This window comes from Protobothrops mucrosquamatus, unplaced genomic scaffold, assembly GCF_001527695.2.
Source record: "Protobothrops mucrosquamatus isolate PMUCROS unplaced genomic scaffold, P.Mucros_1.0 scaffold_202, whole genome shotgun sequence".
In the NCBI taxonomy this organism is placed as follows: domain Eukaryota; kingdom Metazoa; phylum Chordata; class Lepidosauria; order Squamata; family Viperidae; genus Protobothrops; species Protobothrops mucrosquamatus.
Genome location: NW_015386278.1, coordinates 91,809 through 107,271, shown reverse-complemented (window position 1 = coordinate 107,271; position 15,463 = coordinate 91,809). Strand labels below are relative to the sequence as shown.

Genomic DNA, 15,463 nt, shown 5'->3' with positions numbered 1-15,463 from the left:
AGCAGTCCAGTTCCCTCTGATCGTTAACAGGGAGAATGATTCAGCAGGTTTTCTGAAGCAAGGTTTTGCTTTAGACCTGAACCAATACCCGGCATGCTGGAAGTGTTCAAATTAAACAATGCTAGTTTTAGAAGTACGAAAACCTGAATACAAGCTTGCCTTTAGTACACACCTCTAACTGATGAAGTTTTCTTCAAACAGAATAAAAACTATTTCTCTGAATTAGGTAAATGCCAGTTTTGATTCTTACTGGATGCTGCATAAAGTGTGCAGTGTGCCCTACATTTTGCAAAATCTATTTTACCTTAGAGGCTCTAAGTCTAAGAGAAGGAGTTTCCAGTTTGTTTGTAACACGGACTGTCCCACATGTGCTTTCTTACAGTCTGAAAGATAATAAACAGGGAATCTGGAAGCATAATAAGAGGCTGAACTATAACTCTTATTCTGCTGACTGGTCCTTACTTTTAGCAACACCTTATGTTCTCACCATTTTTGTAATTGTGGTTAATAATAATAATAATAATAATAATAATAATAAATAATAATAATAATAATAATAATAAAGTTGGAAGGGACCTTGAAGGTCATCTAGTCCAACCCCCTGCTCAGGCAGGAAACCCTATACCGTTTCAGTCAAATGGTTGTCCAGTCTCTTCTTAAAAACTTCCAGTGTTGGAGCATTCACCACTTCTGGAGGCAGGTTGTTCTACTGGTTAATTGTTCTAACTGTCAGGAAGTTTCTCCTTAGTTCTAGGTTGCTTCTCTCTTTGGTTAGTTTCCATCCGTTGCTTCTTGTCCTGCCTTCAGGCGCCTTGGAAAATAGCTTGACTCCCTCTTCTTTGTGGCAGCCCCTGAGATATTGGAACACTGCTATCATGTCCCCCCTTGTCCTTCTCTTCATTGAAACTAGACATACCCAATTCCAGCAGCCTTTAATTATTTGTATCTCATGCTTTATTTTTTACATTAATATAACCTCAGTCATTTCTGATAAATGGGTGTCTATTCAACTTAAATGTCATTTTGTTTTCAGGAGATTCCTTTACCCAATTCAGATTCACTGAAGAAAAAGAGTGGATTTCAGAAAACCTTGGCCCAAAGCAGGTAATGGAAAACAAGTCTTCCTTTAAAAATTGCTGTGTATCTTTTTTAAATTTCATTATTTCCATGGCAGTTAATAAATATCTACACTATATACTGCTAAAACTCTTGCTTAATTGCAATATAATATCTCTGGTAATATTCCCTTATTAAGTACCTCATGATGCAATTGACAAAGTTTTGACACCAAAAGATCTATTAATATTTTACCTCTCTATAGGAAATCTATTCGATCCTGGTGTTTTTCTGCTTGGCATTTTAAAATTATTTGTTTAAACTCTTCATCAGATAATGGAGCAAGTAAAAGTTGTTTTTGTGTATCATCTGAGTGTAATAGGTTTATGTCTGTGGAGATTCTCAGTCATCCAGGTTATGCCCCAAAAGTGCTTTTCAAAAGGCAACTGGACTTTCTTGGTTTTTCTTTTCTTTTCTTGAAAATGTTTTTCTTCTTATCCAAGAATCTTCTTCAGTTCTGACTGAAGGGGAATGGAAGGGTTTCTATTCTTTGCAGCCATTTGTTCATTGGCATTCTGAAGATCAGCTGTTAGCTCTCTGAGAGTCATTGAGGCCACTTGGGGGTTCACCTGTACCCTCAGTGTCACCTGAATCAGAGTGAATCAACACAAAGGACTGTGTTGTAGATAGGAGAGAGGTGGTATTGAATCCCTCCCTATTTGTTAAGAGAGGGCTGTTCACTTTTAACATAGATGGCCTCTTTGACCCCTCTTTCAGCCCTGTGGTTCTCTATGTCCAGAATGTGAACTTTTCTGTCTTCAAAAGAGTGGCCTTTGTCTTTCAGATATAGTAGGTTTATCTATATACTTCTGAAATTCTCATGTTTGTAACTTTTAAAATTGAGTGAAATCATAGGGCAACAATTTTTGAATCAGTGCATCATGACAGGACAGCAATTTTTGAATTAAGAACACCGCATATGGACTACCTTATAGGATGTATGCAAAATCTGTGACCTACGACTCCCAAGGAAATGAAATTTGGGAAAGTTGTGACTGCTTAAGTGCTGTTGGATGCTGCTGCAGTCACATGATCCAAATTTTCAAAGTTACCTGTCTGCTGGGAAGGGAAGGGAAGAGGGAAGAAGGAAGGAAGATTTCTAATGCTCCCTTACCAGTTTATCACAAGAAAATTCAATGGGGAAGGTGATTTGGAAATAATTCCTGCTCCCTCTGCTTTTTTACTCACCTGTGGTCATTCTGTTTCTCTGTTTAGGTAAGGATTTTTTTTTTCTGAAATCATGACCCAATGGAGCATGGGTTGCTTAATACCCATAAAACTGATAAAAGCATAATATTGTTTCAGGCATCATCTTAAAACAGTAGGCAATTGTTACTGTTCTCAGTCTTCATGCAACACACACACATTCACACACACAACCCAGGAAAATAAGAATTATATTACTTCCTTACCTTGTAAGGATTATTAAAGTAATATATGCAAAGTGCTTTGAACACTTAAAGTGCTCTTTATAAATGCTAAGTGAGTGTTATTAAATCTAAAGAGAGTAAAATAACCCAGCTATTACATAAAAACTATTAAAATCAGTCCTCCCACATCCATGTTAAATCTTAGTATCAGCCCAAACAAACCAATACAGTATGTATCTAAAAAAAATGGACGTGGACTATAGTTGAATCTGCAACTGAGTGGAACAGTACAAGTTGTATACATGACTGTATCAGCCACACATACTGTATGGTTTTAGTAAGCAGAAAGTTGTCTACTATAAAATTCTGTCATAGTTTGATACAGAAAATTCATTGTAGAGTTCAAAGGCATGGCTATTAGCTGTTAAGTCTTGATAGAAGAGGACTTTACCATTGAAGTAGTAAAAAGAGATACTAAACATCTGAACACAATAGTAGATTTTGCCACATCCTCCTGAAATGCATTGATAATTATTTTGGGAGATGGATAACAGCTATTTATCCCAGGATCCAAACCAGATCAGATCACTGGGCCACATTGCCTACCACCTTAGTGTTGATCAGCATTCTGAAATATATTTTTCGTGAGATCTGTATGTAAAAGGCATGCTTAAAGCAAGCTTTCCCACCATTGTTCAATCTTAAGATGGCTTTTAAAATAAGGCAAGATCAATTTGGTCATAATTTACACACCACAAGAAAAAAGGATTACCTTCCCAATTCCTCATCTGTGTTCTAAAATTCTATGACTGAAAACCAGAGTTGAAGAGGGACGGGTAAAAGGCAAAAATGATTTGTCAAACACAATTCAGAGTAAAGTACAGAAAGGGACTTTGAAAGATGGACAGATAAATAATGTCTTCCAACTTCAGGTCTAATTTACTAAAAAGAGGTGAGGAGACAAAAGATTTATCTACTGATTTTAACCTAGCCTTACTGTTAAAGTTAGGAAATTGCTAGATTACAGCTTTACTTTGAGAGTCTCTAATGAAGTGAAATGAATCCACTGATGATGGAGAAAAGAAATCTATTTCTCTTCCTTTATCATGCCATCTGCACATTTATCAGCTGTTGGTAATAACATCAGCAACTGCTCAGGAAAGCATTCTATTATTTCTATCCCCTTGTTTTGTATTAGGCTAATGTGTGTGCCAAAATCAGAGAAGATTCTAGGCTGCTTCTTACAATTGGGTCTCATGTTTGGCTTTCCTTTTTCTCATTTGTCATGCCCATTACAGAAGACAGATGATGAAATGGCATCATACTGTGACCTTGTTTCCATCCAGAATATAACATCCAATGGCACAACGGAGGATATCTTATAAAACAGTATTTTTTGAGGAATCTTTTGAAGAATTTCTTGTATTTAGTTCCATGAAATCTTTTTCTCGACTTGTTTATTGTTTATTTGGTCACCACAGTATAAAAAAGATGTTGAAATTCTGGAAAGAGTGCAGAAAAGAGCAACAATAATGATTAGGGGGCTGGAGACTAAGATATATGAAGAACAGTTGCAGGAATTGTATGTCTAGTATAGTGAAAAGACGGACTAGGGGAGATATGATAGCAGTGTTCCAGTATTTGAGGGGTTGCCACAAAGAAGAGGGAGTTAACCGATTTTCCAAAGTACCAGAAGGCAAGACAAGAAGCAATGGATGGAAACTAATCAAAGAGAGAAGCAACCTAGAGCTAAGGAGATATTTCCTAATGTGAGAACAATCAGCCAGTGGAATGCCTTGTTGGTGCCCCATCACTGGAGGCTTTCAACAAGAGACTGGACAACCACTATCTGAAATGATATAGGGTCTCCTGCTCAAGCAGGAGGTTGGACTAGAACAGGGCTTTTCAACCAGTGGTACGGGTACCACCTGTGGTACATTGGCACCTGGCAGGTGGTACGTGACCATCCTAGAAAAGTGGTAGCGGGGGAGGGGAATGAGCTGAACCAGCACTGCACAAGCCTGAGCGAGAGATGGCTGGAGCTGCAGGGCTGTCAGGGCTCAGTGGAAGCACCAGGATCAGCGGCAGGCTCCAGCTGGAGCTCGGCGCTGATCCTGGTGCTTCTGCTGAGCCCAGAGAAGCGCCGATCAGCTGGAATGTTGCAGCATCTCCAGGGTCTTGTGATTTACATTCAGATGCTTGGCAACTGATTCATATTTATGACAGTCACAGTGTCCCAGGGTCATGCGAAGTGACCAAAACCTGCTGCAACCACCCAGCAGACAGGGGGGATAAAAACCAAACACCCCCCACCCCACCCCCACTGCCAATCCTCAACAAAAATTCTCACAACAATGAAAACCTCGGACAGGAGGAAGAGCGCCGCCGGGTGGGCAGGCAGGTGTCTTGCTCAGCTATGGCTTGGGGGGGCACTTTTTTCAGTGCCATTGTAACTTCGAACAGTCACTAAGCGAACTGTTGTAAGTCGAGGACTACCTTTTTTTTTTGGTCATCAAGTTTTTGACACCTTGCTAGGTGACTGGTGGTACTCGGATGTTGCCATATTCTAAAAGTGGTACAATGGATGAAAAGGTTGAAAAGCCCTGGACTAGAAGACCTCCAAGGTCCCTTCTAACTCTATTATTCTATGTTCTATTGTCTCAGAAAAGTAACGTGAACTTCAAAGGAGTCAGATGATTACTATTTTATGCTCAACATAAGTGGATATCAGTACAGTATCATTAACTCAGATTTTTTCAGATTATTTGAATGAAAATAATTTGGTCATTTCAAATAGTGATAAAGTGTTAGAATGTTTTCTACAAGTATCTTTGGTCTTAAAATTATGGCAAATTTCAAAACAGTGCTAACAGCAATAACAAATCTTAAAAGACATAAAGATCTGCAAGCTTCCTGAATTGGTCCAGGTTCTGATTGGTTATTTAGTCATTTCATCAACAATATATTTCGATCATTTTTGCGCTATGAAGTATCAGGCAAAGTATAAACAAGAAATTTGTAGCACATTAAAAACCAATAGCAGAAATCTGAACCACTGAAATAACAATAAGTACAATAAAAGTAGTTTTTAAAAAGTATTTGTAAAAAGTATGGTCCTCTATTTTAAAAAAAAAATTAAATGGAAGCATATTTCATTGATTTTTATCCTCTTTATAAATGGAATAATAGTTCTATGCCTCTGCCTGTCGTGTGTAGTGGCTTGTTGCCATATTCTTTCAGAAAATACTAAGAATTGCAGTACCTGTACTAATGTAAAGGAAATCAATGTTGTCAAAATTACTAAGTTCAAGGTAAGAGATGGTTGCTTGTTAATGCTTCAGTTTGTATATGAAACCAGGTGTGCATGAGTTATCCAATCCAGTGTAATGAAAATCTCTTATAGCTTTGCTTGCGCTGAAAGAATAAGGTACTCCCATGGCTGTTAGTCTTCCCTAACCTAGGAGAAAAGGCTTTGTTGCACTAACTCAGTGGTTCTCAACCTGTGGGTCGGGACCCCATTTGGGGTCAATCGACCATTTCATGGGGGTCGCCAAGCAAGGCTGTCCGCCATTTTTTTTGTCCGCCATTTTTTCCCCTTTTCCGGCGGGTGCCTTACCTCCCTTGGGCTGGGCCAGCTGGTGGTCGGCCTGCTCCGTCTCTGCCGCTTGCCAGCTACGCCTCAGCTGGCGCAGGGGGCGGAACCACGTATGTGCGGCGCTCCCGGGCAGGGAAAGTCCTCGACTTACGACCGGTTGGGTAGTCCTTGACTTACGACCGGTTTAGTCCTCGACTTACGACCGATTGGGGTCGCGGCATTAAAAAGGTTGAGAACCACTGCACTAACTTGATGATCAAAATGAACACAGTTTTAATCTGGTGTGCATGCACTCTGTTTTCAGTTGTCAGGCTTGTACGTTGACTGCCAGTCCTTGGTTCAAGCCCTTGAAGAACTGCCTCTGCACCTCAAACTCAACATGGCTGCTGAACTGGTACAGGTAATACCCAACTTCCTCAAAAATACCTTAAGCCATATTAAAGAGCCTCATATTATTTTAATGTTACTACTTCAGCTCCACAAGGGAAGGATGCTATTAAACAGCAGAATTTCCTATCAGCACTTCTTCCGCTTCATAGCTCCTCTAAAACAAAATGTTTTCCACATGCCAAGTGCATTTCGGTCAAGACTAGCATCCCCAAAGACTTGCTCGTTCTAGTTTTGTTACTTCGGATTTTGACACACACCTCCTTTGCCCCACACACACACACACACTTACTCTTGTTATCAGCATCGCAGAGAACATTTCTTTCCTGTTCTTACTGATCTTTACAGTAATCCTTCCTTTGATCTTGTCCATTATGTAGTGGATCTAGTTCAGCAGTGCAGCTGCTATGCAGACCTATATAAAAAACAATTACTTTTGCCCAGAGTTTATAATTCCTGGTAGCATCATTAATATAAAATATCTTCTGAATGTGGGAAGGGAGCGGGGGAAAAAAGCAAAATATTCAGGTAGACTGAGAAGAAGTTATGTGAATTAACGTAGCTGTTGGGTAAGTTTACGGTATGTCTAGTGCTAGAAAAATCATTCCAGGTTAGATAAAAGCCAGCAATATAAGAACTCAAACCTGTTTTGTTCTCCTGAAGGATTGCCTAAAGCGACTCCGATATTGATGTTGCTCATTTTTTTCTTGTTCCAACTCAAAAGTCACTTCTGTGATTGTAGCAGAGAAATTTGCATTTGTTTTGCAAGTCAAATTCCTTCCTTTACACACAATGGCAAGGCTGGATGTCATTGCTTTTCCTGCTGTTAATTGTTTAAAAAGCAGTGGCTGGCTTTTTTATCCACCGTTAGGGCGCATTCTGTGCTGTAATGAAGTAACAGATTCTCCTACTGTGCCTGATGAGAGCCAGCAAGTCAGTGAACTGCAGGCTATAGGAAGTTACATTTCCTTCTATCTTTTTTTTCCTTGCTACTGAATGGACCAATTTGGTGTCCTTGATTATTGTAAGCTGATCAGATCTTTCAATGGTAAAATAAAAATCTGTGGGTGAAAGTTCGTTCTCCGAGCTTGTGGGTTGGTTTCCGAACGTTTCACTACCAGGCGAGGTAACATCTTCAGCAGTGTTTAGTGGAGGTCAGTGTCAGTGTCAAGGCAACATAAAAGTCTGTGCTGTTCAGAGGAATGAATGCTTCCCATTTTGTTGGCATTATTTTTCAGCTTCCTGAGGAATCAGATGAAATTGCAAACTAAGTGGGGAAAGGAAGCTGTCCTTACTATTTGGTTTTCTCTAAGCCAGTGATGACGAACGTTTTAGAGACCGAGTGCCCAAAAGCTGCCCCGCCCCCGCTCCATCCCCCCATCCCCTACCCTGCCTGCCCGCAGGACCACTCACCGCCTCCAGGGCCCACCGCAGATCCCCCAGACAGCCCAGCAGCGCTATGGCGGTCACGCCATCTGCCCGCGCCCTGCAGCATCAACTGTGCACAATGGGATGTAAGGGCAGAGTCTTGTCTACGCTGCCTGGCTGCCATGTCCTTGGCTATGCTGCTCTGCGTGGGCCACGCTCAAGGGCGACTCTCCTTCAGGGGGGCTGCTGGAGAAGAGGGGGTCGCGGGGGGAGGCAAGGCTGGGACAACAGCACGTGTGCCCACAGAGAGGGCTTCGAGTGCCGCCTCTGGCACCCGTGCCATAGGTTCGCCACCACTGCTCTAAGCTCTTCGTTGGAAAAGGACCTGGCAGGCTGTTGGTTCCACTGGTTCTTTTTGTCTGACCTCAGGCTTATTTCAGGAGAAAGCACAAGTATAAAAAGATTGTAGGCAAATCCTTGCAAAAGTAAGAAAGAAGATTATGCAGGTTATTATACTGTATACTGCTCACAAAAATAAAGGGAACATTTTACCATGGAACTGAAGGGGTTTGCGTTCCCTTTATTTTTGTGAGCAGTATACTATGGCACATGTATCTTGGTAAATAAAAGGCTGAAACTGGAGCTTCTTAAAATATTTAAATATTAATCGTACTTTTTAGAGCAATTTTCCTTTACTTCTATACAGTATGAGTTTATTTTCCATAGTTTGTGAGTATGTATAGATGAGTATTACTGGGTTTTTTTCCTGGTGGAAGCTAAATTTCAATTTGGGTTACCAAGTTGTTCTATTGCATCAACCATTGTTTAGGGCTGTTTTCTTATCACTGTAGGATGCAACCCCAGTCACGCTTCCCCAGATTAAGCTGCAAAGTCATGACATGGCCAAGAAAAGTGGTGATCTATTGCAACAGCAAAAGAGAGTTGGATCACACTGTTATCCCAAGGAAGATTCTGCTGTTCCCTTGACTTTGTCAAATAAAGATGGATCTGGAATTTCTTCAGAGGCTCTTCAGAGAAATCCTTCAAGTTTACATCAAGTAATAGATGATTTGGATGAAGACCTTGATCTGCTCCTGAAATTAGATGCCCCTATTAATCCTGAAAACAATATTGCTTTGGAAGTGGTAGCAGATGGCCTGCCATCTGGGGATGATTTGATAAGGACTTTTGAAGAAACTGGTAAGTATTAGGCATTTTTCCTCGCCTGTCTTTTTCTAATTATTATTGTTATTATTTTCAATGCAATCAGTAAAATATTTTTCCTTCCACAAACATTTTATGCCATTATACCTAACTAGATAATATATTGTTATCTCAGTCATGTATAGCAGAGGTCCCCAATCTTTCTTGGTTGGCAGATCAGAAGGAAAGGGACGGGGAAACATTTTACGCATGCGCATGCAAACTGGGCTGCGAGCATGCATGTGTCGCAAATAGGGTGGCACTAGTGCCCATGTGACATTCAGCCCTGCCCCATTTTTGCCGCACACCCCCCGTTTAGGCCACGTGGTGCCCCATTTTCACCGTGCAGCCATGACACTAGCACAAGTGGGGATGAGTTCACACATACACGTGCATGCACTGGCCAGCCTGTCACGTGGCCCAGTGGCCAGTAGGCCACGGCTCAGTTGTGGGCTGTGGCCCACGAGTTGGGGACCCCTGATGTATAGTGTATCTTATGTCATGGATCATCTTGCTTAATCTATTGAAAAAAAATCATGCCTCTTCTTTTCCATACAGTGAATTGAGATTATATAAAAGAAGCCTAGAGTATGAACTTGGCTCTTTATTTATTATTTTTTTATTTTATCCTGCCTATATTATTTTTATGAATAACTCAAGCTATCAAACCTATCTAAAATAACTTCTTCCTCCTAGTTTCCACACAACAACAACCCTGTGAGGTGGGTAGGACTGGCCCAAAGTCACCTAGTCAGTTTTCGTGTCTAAGGTTCTTCTTCTGTGTCTAGATCAAACTTTAAATGCCAGAATGAAGCTACTTTCTTGGCTCTGTCGGCCAAAAATAAATCATTATCGGTACATGTTTCTGGTAGTAACCAATTTACCAGCTGATGGGCTGGGCTCTGTGTCTCTCCACATTCACATAATGTGTGTTGTTATCTTCGAAGAGCTTCCACTTGAGCACATTGGTTTTACATTTAGGCACTCCAATTGCCAACCTCTTAAGGGTCCTCCAAGTAGTAAAACGAAGGTCAGGTGGGATTAGAACTCATAATCTCTCACTTTCTAGACTGGTACCTTAATCACTAGACCAAACTGACTCTCTTCCTATCTGAAAAAGTAGATGGAGATCTTCCTTTACTGAAAATGGACCATAGTGATCTAGCAGAAATAAGTTCTTGGTTCATCGTTCATAGTCCCATTTCAGAGCACATGCTAGACTTCAATAGGAGATAGTACTTTAGAACGAAGCAATAAAATATTCAGGTTAGGGCTCTGCAGATGGCTATTAACTAGAACCACGTTAGTGTATCATGTGGATGAACCTGCCTTTTCTAGTGATGAGAGAGCACCAGGTGTTACAGTGTATTCCTTGGCTGAAGTTATATTTCCCCCAGCATTCTTGTCACAAATCATTTTGCTGTAGTCCATCACTGTTTCAGAAATTATCTCTAAGCATCCTCTATTTGTGTCTGTTTTCTGAATCCTCCTCTATTTACCCCCTCTATGCAGTTACATGAGAATCTGTTGTTCCCTTGTGTACCTATTAATATTGTTAGATGCTGTCAAGTTGGATTCAATTCTTAGCAACCACCTAACTAGATTTTCTCTAGGATGATTTGTCTTCAATATGGCCTTTTAGGTTTCACAATGGGGTGTTCATTGCTGTTGTCGTTGTTGTATTGTATAAATTACATAGATTACATTAATTTGGAAAATAAGAGGAGTGTAAAACTGAATACATTTAAAGCAGAAAGGTTTTGATGCCAACATGATTTAAGTTCCATTATGAGCTGGCTTCTGTGTCTGCTTAAGCTGAACAGTTAAACATACTTCTTCACTGAAACATATTTTTGAAGCCTTCCATATTTTAAAATCAGTACAACGAAGATTATCGAATTACAGGTAGTCCTCGACTTACGACCACAATTGAGCCCAAAATTTCTGTGGTTAAGTGAGACATTTGTTAAGTGAGTTTTGCCCTATTTTACAACCTTTCTTGCCACAGTTGTTAAGTGAATAATTGCAGTTGATAAGTTAGTAACCCGGTTGTTAAGTGAATCCGGCTTCCCCATTGACTTTGCTTAGCAGAAGGTTGTAAAAGATGATCACATGACCTTGGAACACAGCAAGTCATAAATATGAACCAGTTGCCAAGCATCTGAATTCTGATCACATGATCATGGGAATGCTGCAAAGGTCGTAACTGTGAAGAACATAAATAGGTCACATTTTTCAGTGCCATTGTAACTTTGAACGGTCACTAAATGAACTGTTGTAAGTCGAGGACTGCCTGTATATTATTGGAAAAAAATAGGATATAGAGTGGGAATTGTGAGAATACAAATGCGAGTGGGAACGAATGCAAAATAGATATTCTAGCTATGGTTAAAAAAAAAGAACAGGTCACACTTTATAGTTGAGAGAGTAAAGCCCTTATGTGACTCACTAATTTTATACCTTTTATTTAGCCCTATTCTGGCAAAACTGTCCAGAATAAATTCTGAAACTATTTTTAAGTTTCATATAAAAGAAGAAACACATAGCAAAAACAAAAAAATAAGGTTTGTGGGAAATAGTTACTGGTTTTTTTTCTTAAAAAGTGAATTTAGGATGATATGCTAAATTATTTTCCAATTTCACATTGTATTTTTGAGTTAAATATTCTAGTCTATTCACACATTCTAAATTATTGGTAAATGTTTTACACCTGCATCTGGGAATGCAAAAACATACATACATACATACATATCTTACTCTAAATTCAATTTGAAATTGTAAGAGTCTGATGTGGTCTGAATCACTTAAATCTGGACTGATCCCCAGATCTAGAATAAGATTAAGAAAAAGAAAGTTTCAATCTCCCATAATGTTTTATAGGAAAAGTACAAATAGAAACTTGTTTTTCAATAGAATGGAATAAAATTACAGGAAAACTAATTTTTTTAGAGAGATTGATGCATGCCACACTTTATATTAATCGGGAAAAGGATTTGGCAACATTTCTCAATTATACATATATAGATCTGGAGAAGATTATCTACATGATCTCTAGGAATCAAAAACTATTTGACGGTATCAACCAAGTAGTCAAGATGCTGATTCTGGCTTACCTCGTGATCTTTAAAATTTCTTAATGATAATGCAGTGTGAAAGAAAAGTCTGGTAATTGCAGTTCATGGAATGTTTTTCTGATCGCTACTCTTTTAACCTAAAAGCATTATAGGTTAGGGCAAAAACCTAAATTAAGTCCAGCATTTAATAAATTACAGCAGCAAACGGATGCTTAGAGGGCAGTGTTGTCTTTCATATTGGATAGGCTGTGATGCAAACATTTCTTTAGTGTCATTTTGTGAACTAGGGTTCAAAGATGTGCACTGTTGCGTGACTGCAACCAAGCATAATTCAAATAATATAGATTGCTAAAATATTTGTGATGAAGATAATTTTACAATATTAATAAATGCACATGAAGCTAAAATAAGGTATACTATATGCATTCTTGCCTGCCTATTTATTGGGCCTGAGGCTAGTGCACTGTTTCTCAACCTTAGCAATGTTAGATATGCAGACTTCAATTTCCAGAATTCCCCAGCCAATCACAGCTGGCTGAGGAATACATCTTAATGTTACCAAGGTTAAGAAAACTGGTGTCTGAAAGACTTCAGAGAAAAATGTTTAACATACTTCATTATTTTTCCTGCAAATTTTAGCATTTGCCCAGACAGAATAAGCTCAACCCTGATTATTCAATCCTCCATCAGTTTGATAACTCTTACAGAGAGAGTTAAGTACAACCAAATAAATTAATTGTAAACTATTCCATAATTTGTTTTCTAAAGCATGCATTAAATTGAAATCACTCTTATAGTCTGCTCTGGATTCTAGGAATATCCCACCAATTATGAGACAGTTGGTTCTGATATGCAAAACCAAATCCAGATAACTTGAGACTAATTTGTTTCTGATGATTTTTACCTACTCTAATATTTTAAGTCATGGTACTGATTGACTGTAACAGTATTTTCAATAAGAAAGTCTTTGTATTTGGAACATAAGAAAATTTGATCTGCTTAATGCCACGCCTGAAATTACACTGTTTTGTTGCTGTATAGTCAAAAGTAGATCAATTTTGAACTTCATTCTCTGGAAACCTATCTGACAGTTGAGCAAACTGAATATTTATAAAAGTAATTATGGAATTAGTATCCACTTGATTATTTTCTTGCAAGTTCTCATATAAAAGAATCTTAACTTTTTTCACTCAATGAAAATGAATCATCAAAATAATATCCTATTATTTAATTTACTGTGTGCCAGAGGATATGTTTCAGGAAGTATCAGGCTGCATTTATGAAGCAACTTGAATAATGAAGCAGCCCTAGCAAACATCAGGACTTGTAACTTTTTAAGTTTTTGTAGCAGTTGTTAGAAATTGAATTCTTATGGATTGTTGGATTGTTACCTTATTTTACAAAGTAAGATTTAGGTCTGAAAATCATTGATTCACATTCAGAAGCATTCACTTCATGAAATCTGTGTATGTGTGTACGCGTGCGCACATGTGCATACACATAATCAATAGAAAACTGTGCAGGTAGTTCTTAGAGCATGATAACTTTTATCAGTTTTCCCTCTTTTCATACATCCTTAAATCTTGAGGATACAAGTATAATGTTTCTGGATTTAGTTGTGCTGCTATATAATTTGCTCAGCATCATTCAGTTAGACGAGAACTCTGATTGCAAAAAATGTTGCAATAACACCACAGCTTTGCAGATGTAATATTCCACCAAGTTTTTGATAATCTGCAGACTATAAGTGTCTAAACTGAAAGTTGAATATCATATAATTATATGATAGCCGTGTCTGCACTTTCACTAATAGCTACAGTATGAAATATTGCTAAGGCTATTTCACACATAGTATTGTTTACCAGGCTGTTGCTAATGTTGAAAAATTCAAAGCTATATGTTCGTTCCAGCTTTCTGAATATGCATACATATTTTTGCTGTGTTCATGTTTTATTGTAAACTGTCCAAAGATCCTCAATTACCAGACATTTTGAAAATTTAAATAAGAAAGGAATAAAATCCACCAACAATCATTTCTAGGATCAACGAAACATTATCAGTAGTATCCTTGAAATTCTGCACCTTTGAATTTGTCATTTGAGATTTATTTGCATTCTCTCCTTTTGTCTGGATTTTCAAGCAGTATTATTATTATTACAGTTCGTCGCACAGTCGGCTAGATTGATTAGCAACACTGCAAGCCAATCAGGTTCCTGATAAAAGTTTCCAGTTTTATCAATTATTCCTATGCAGGAAAAGTCTAGAAGTCACTGGGGCTAATGGTAGGAAGGATCCAGCCAATGGGAAAGCAGGCACTGGAACAGGAACATTAAAAGGCACCTTTGATTACAGGAAAGGGTGGAGTTACTGAGTTTGTGCTGTGCAAGTGAAGCTTCCACATGCTAGAACTTGGTAAATAACAAATGTTTGGTTTCCAGGTTGTATTTTTGTATATTCCTAAATGATTTGAGAACTAAGATGAAATCATAACGGCACTGTTTTGTAGCTAACACTCAGAATATTTATCATTTTCCTTGCCTTTTCTTTATAAAAGTATTATTATTTAACTTTCTTTTCTTTTGTCAGATCACTTAGAACCAGATAGAGCTGAAGAAATTTGCTCAACATCTCAACCGCCGGAAGCTACTTCCAAAAATGTTACTGAAGAGCAACTTGAGGATTGGTTAGATAGCATGATCTCCTAAAAGCTATATTTTGTTTATCATACAAGTGTGTGAAAAATAATTTAAGATGACAATTCCTAATTGTAAAAAATGTTTACAAATATTTAATCTGGTGACTGGCGGAACCTGAGGCTTAAAAACGCTATTTGTGTATTTGCAGTGTTCTGGATTTCATTGCCTTCAGAGATGTAACAATATTAATTTGAAGTTGTAAATGTATAAAAGCCTATTTAGAGTCTGTGAAATAAAATAAATTACATTTGCAAGTGCAATTATAGTATATGTCTTGGTATGACACAAATAACACAATGAAATATGACATTGAGTTTTGTTTTGCAAATTCTTTATTGTAGTACATATTTTTATTTGAAGAAAAAATACATTAACATTGCAACTAATCACTAGTTTAATTCTGTTCAGTTGTAAGACAAATTTTTAAACCAGCTGCATGTAGTAAGCAGTTTTGTAACAAGTATATGACTAAATTTCATGTCATACAATAAGACCAGAAAGCAACACAGTCATATAACAAAAATGTCAATCTAAAAGACTAACATTTAAAAAAAAGTATTTTGCATAGCTGAATCTGGAAAGAGTTAAGGCACTTAGATTTTAGAGACAATAAAATACTTGAAAATTTTAAGCACTGAATACTTAAAATCTTTC

The 15,463-nt window shown here is 38.1% G+C and overlaps 1 protein-coding gene across 1 annotated transcript in view; it reads left to right on the top strand.

Moving 5' to 3' along the window:
• Positions 1–15,452, top strand: part of AVEN (apoptosis and caspase activation inhibitor) — a 126,413-nt gene extending 110,961 nt beyond the window's left edge. Inside the window, exons 3-6 of the mRNA XM_015825758.1 lie at positions 1,034–1,104; positions 6,386–6,481; positions 8,688–9,036; positions 14,700–15,452. Coding sequence (XP_015681244.1) covers positions 1,034–1,104; positions 6,386–6,481; positions 8,688–9,036; positions 14,700–14,818 — 635 coding nt within the window. The 3' untranslated portion in view covers positions 14,819–15,452. The remainder of the gene's footprint in view (positions 1–1,033; positions 1,105–6,385; positions 6,482–8,687; positions 9,037–14,699) is intronic.
• The last annotated feature ends 11 nt before the right edge of the window (positions 15,453–15,463 follow it).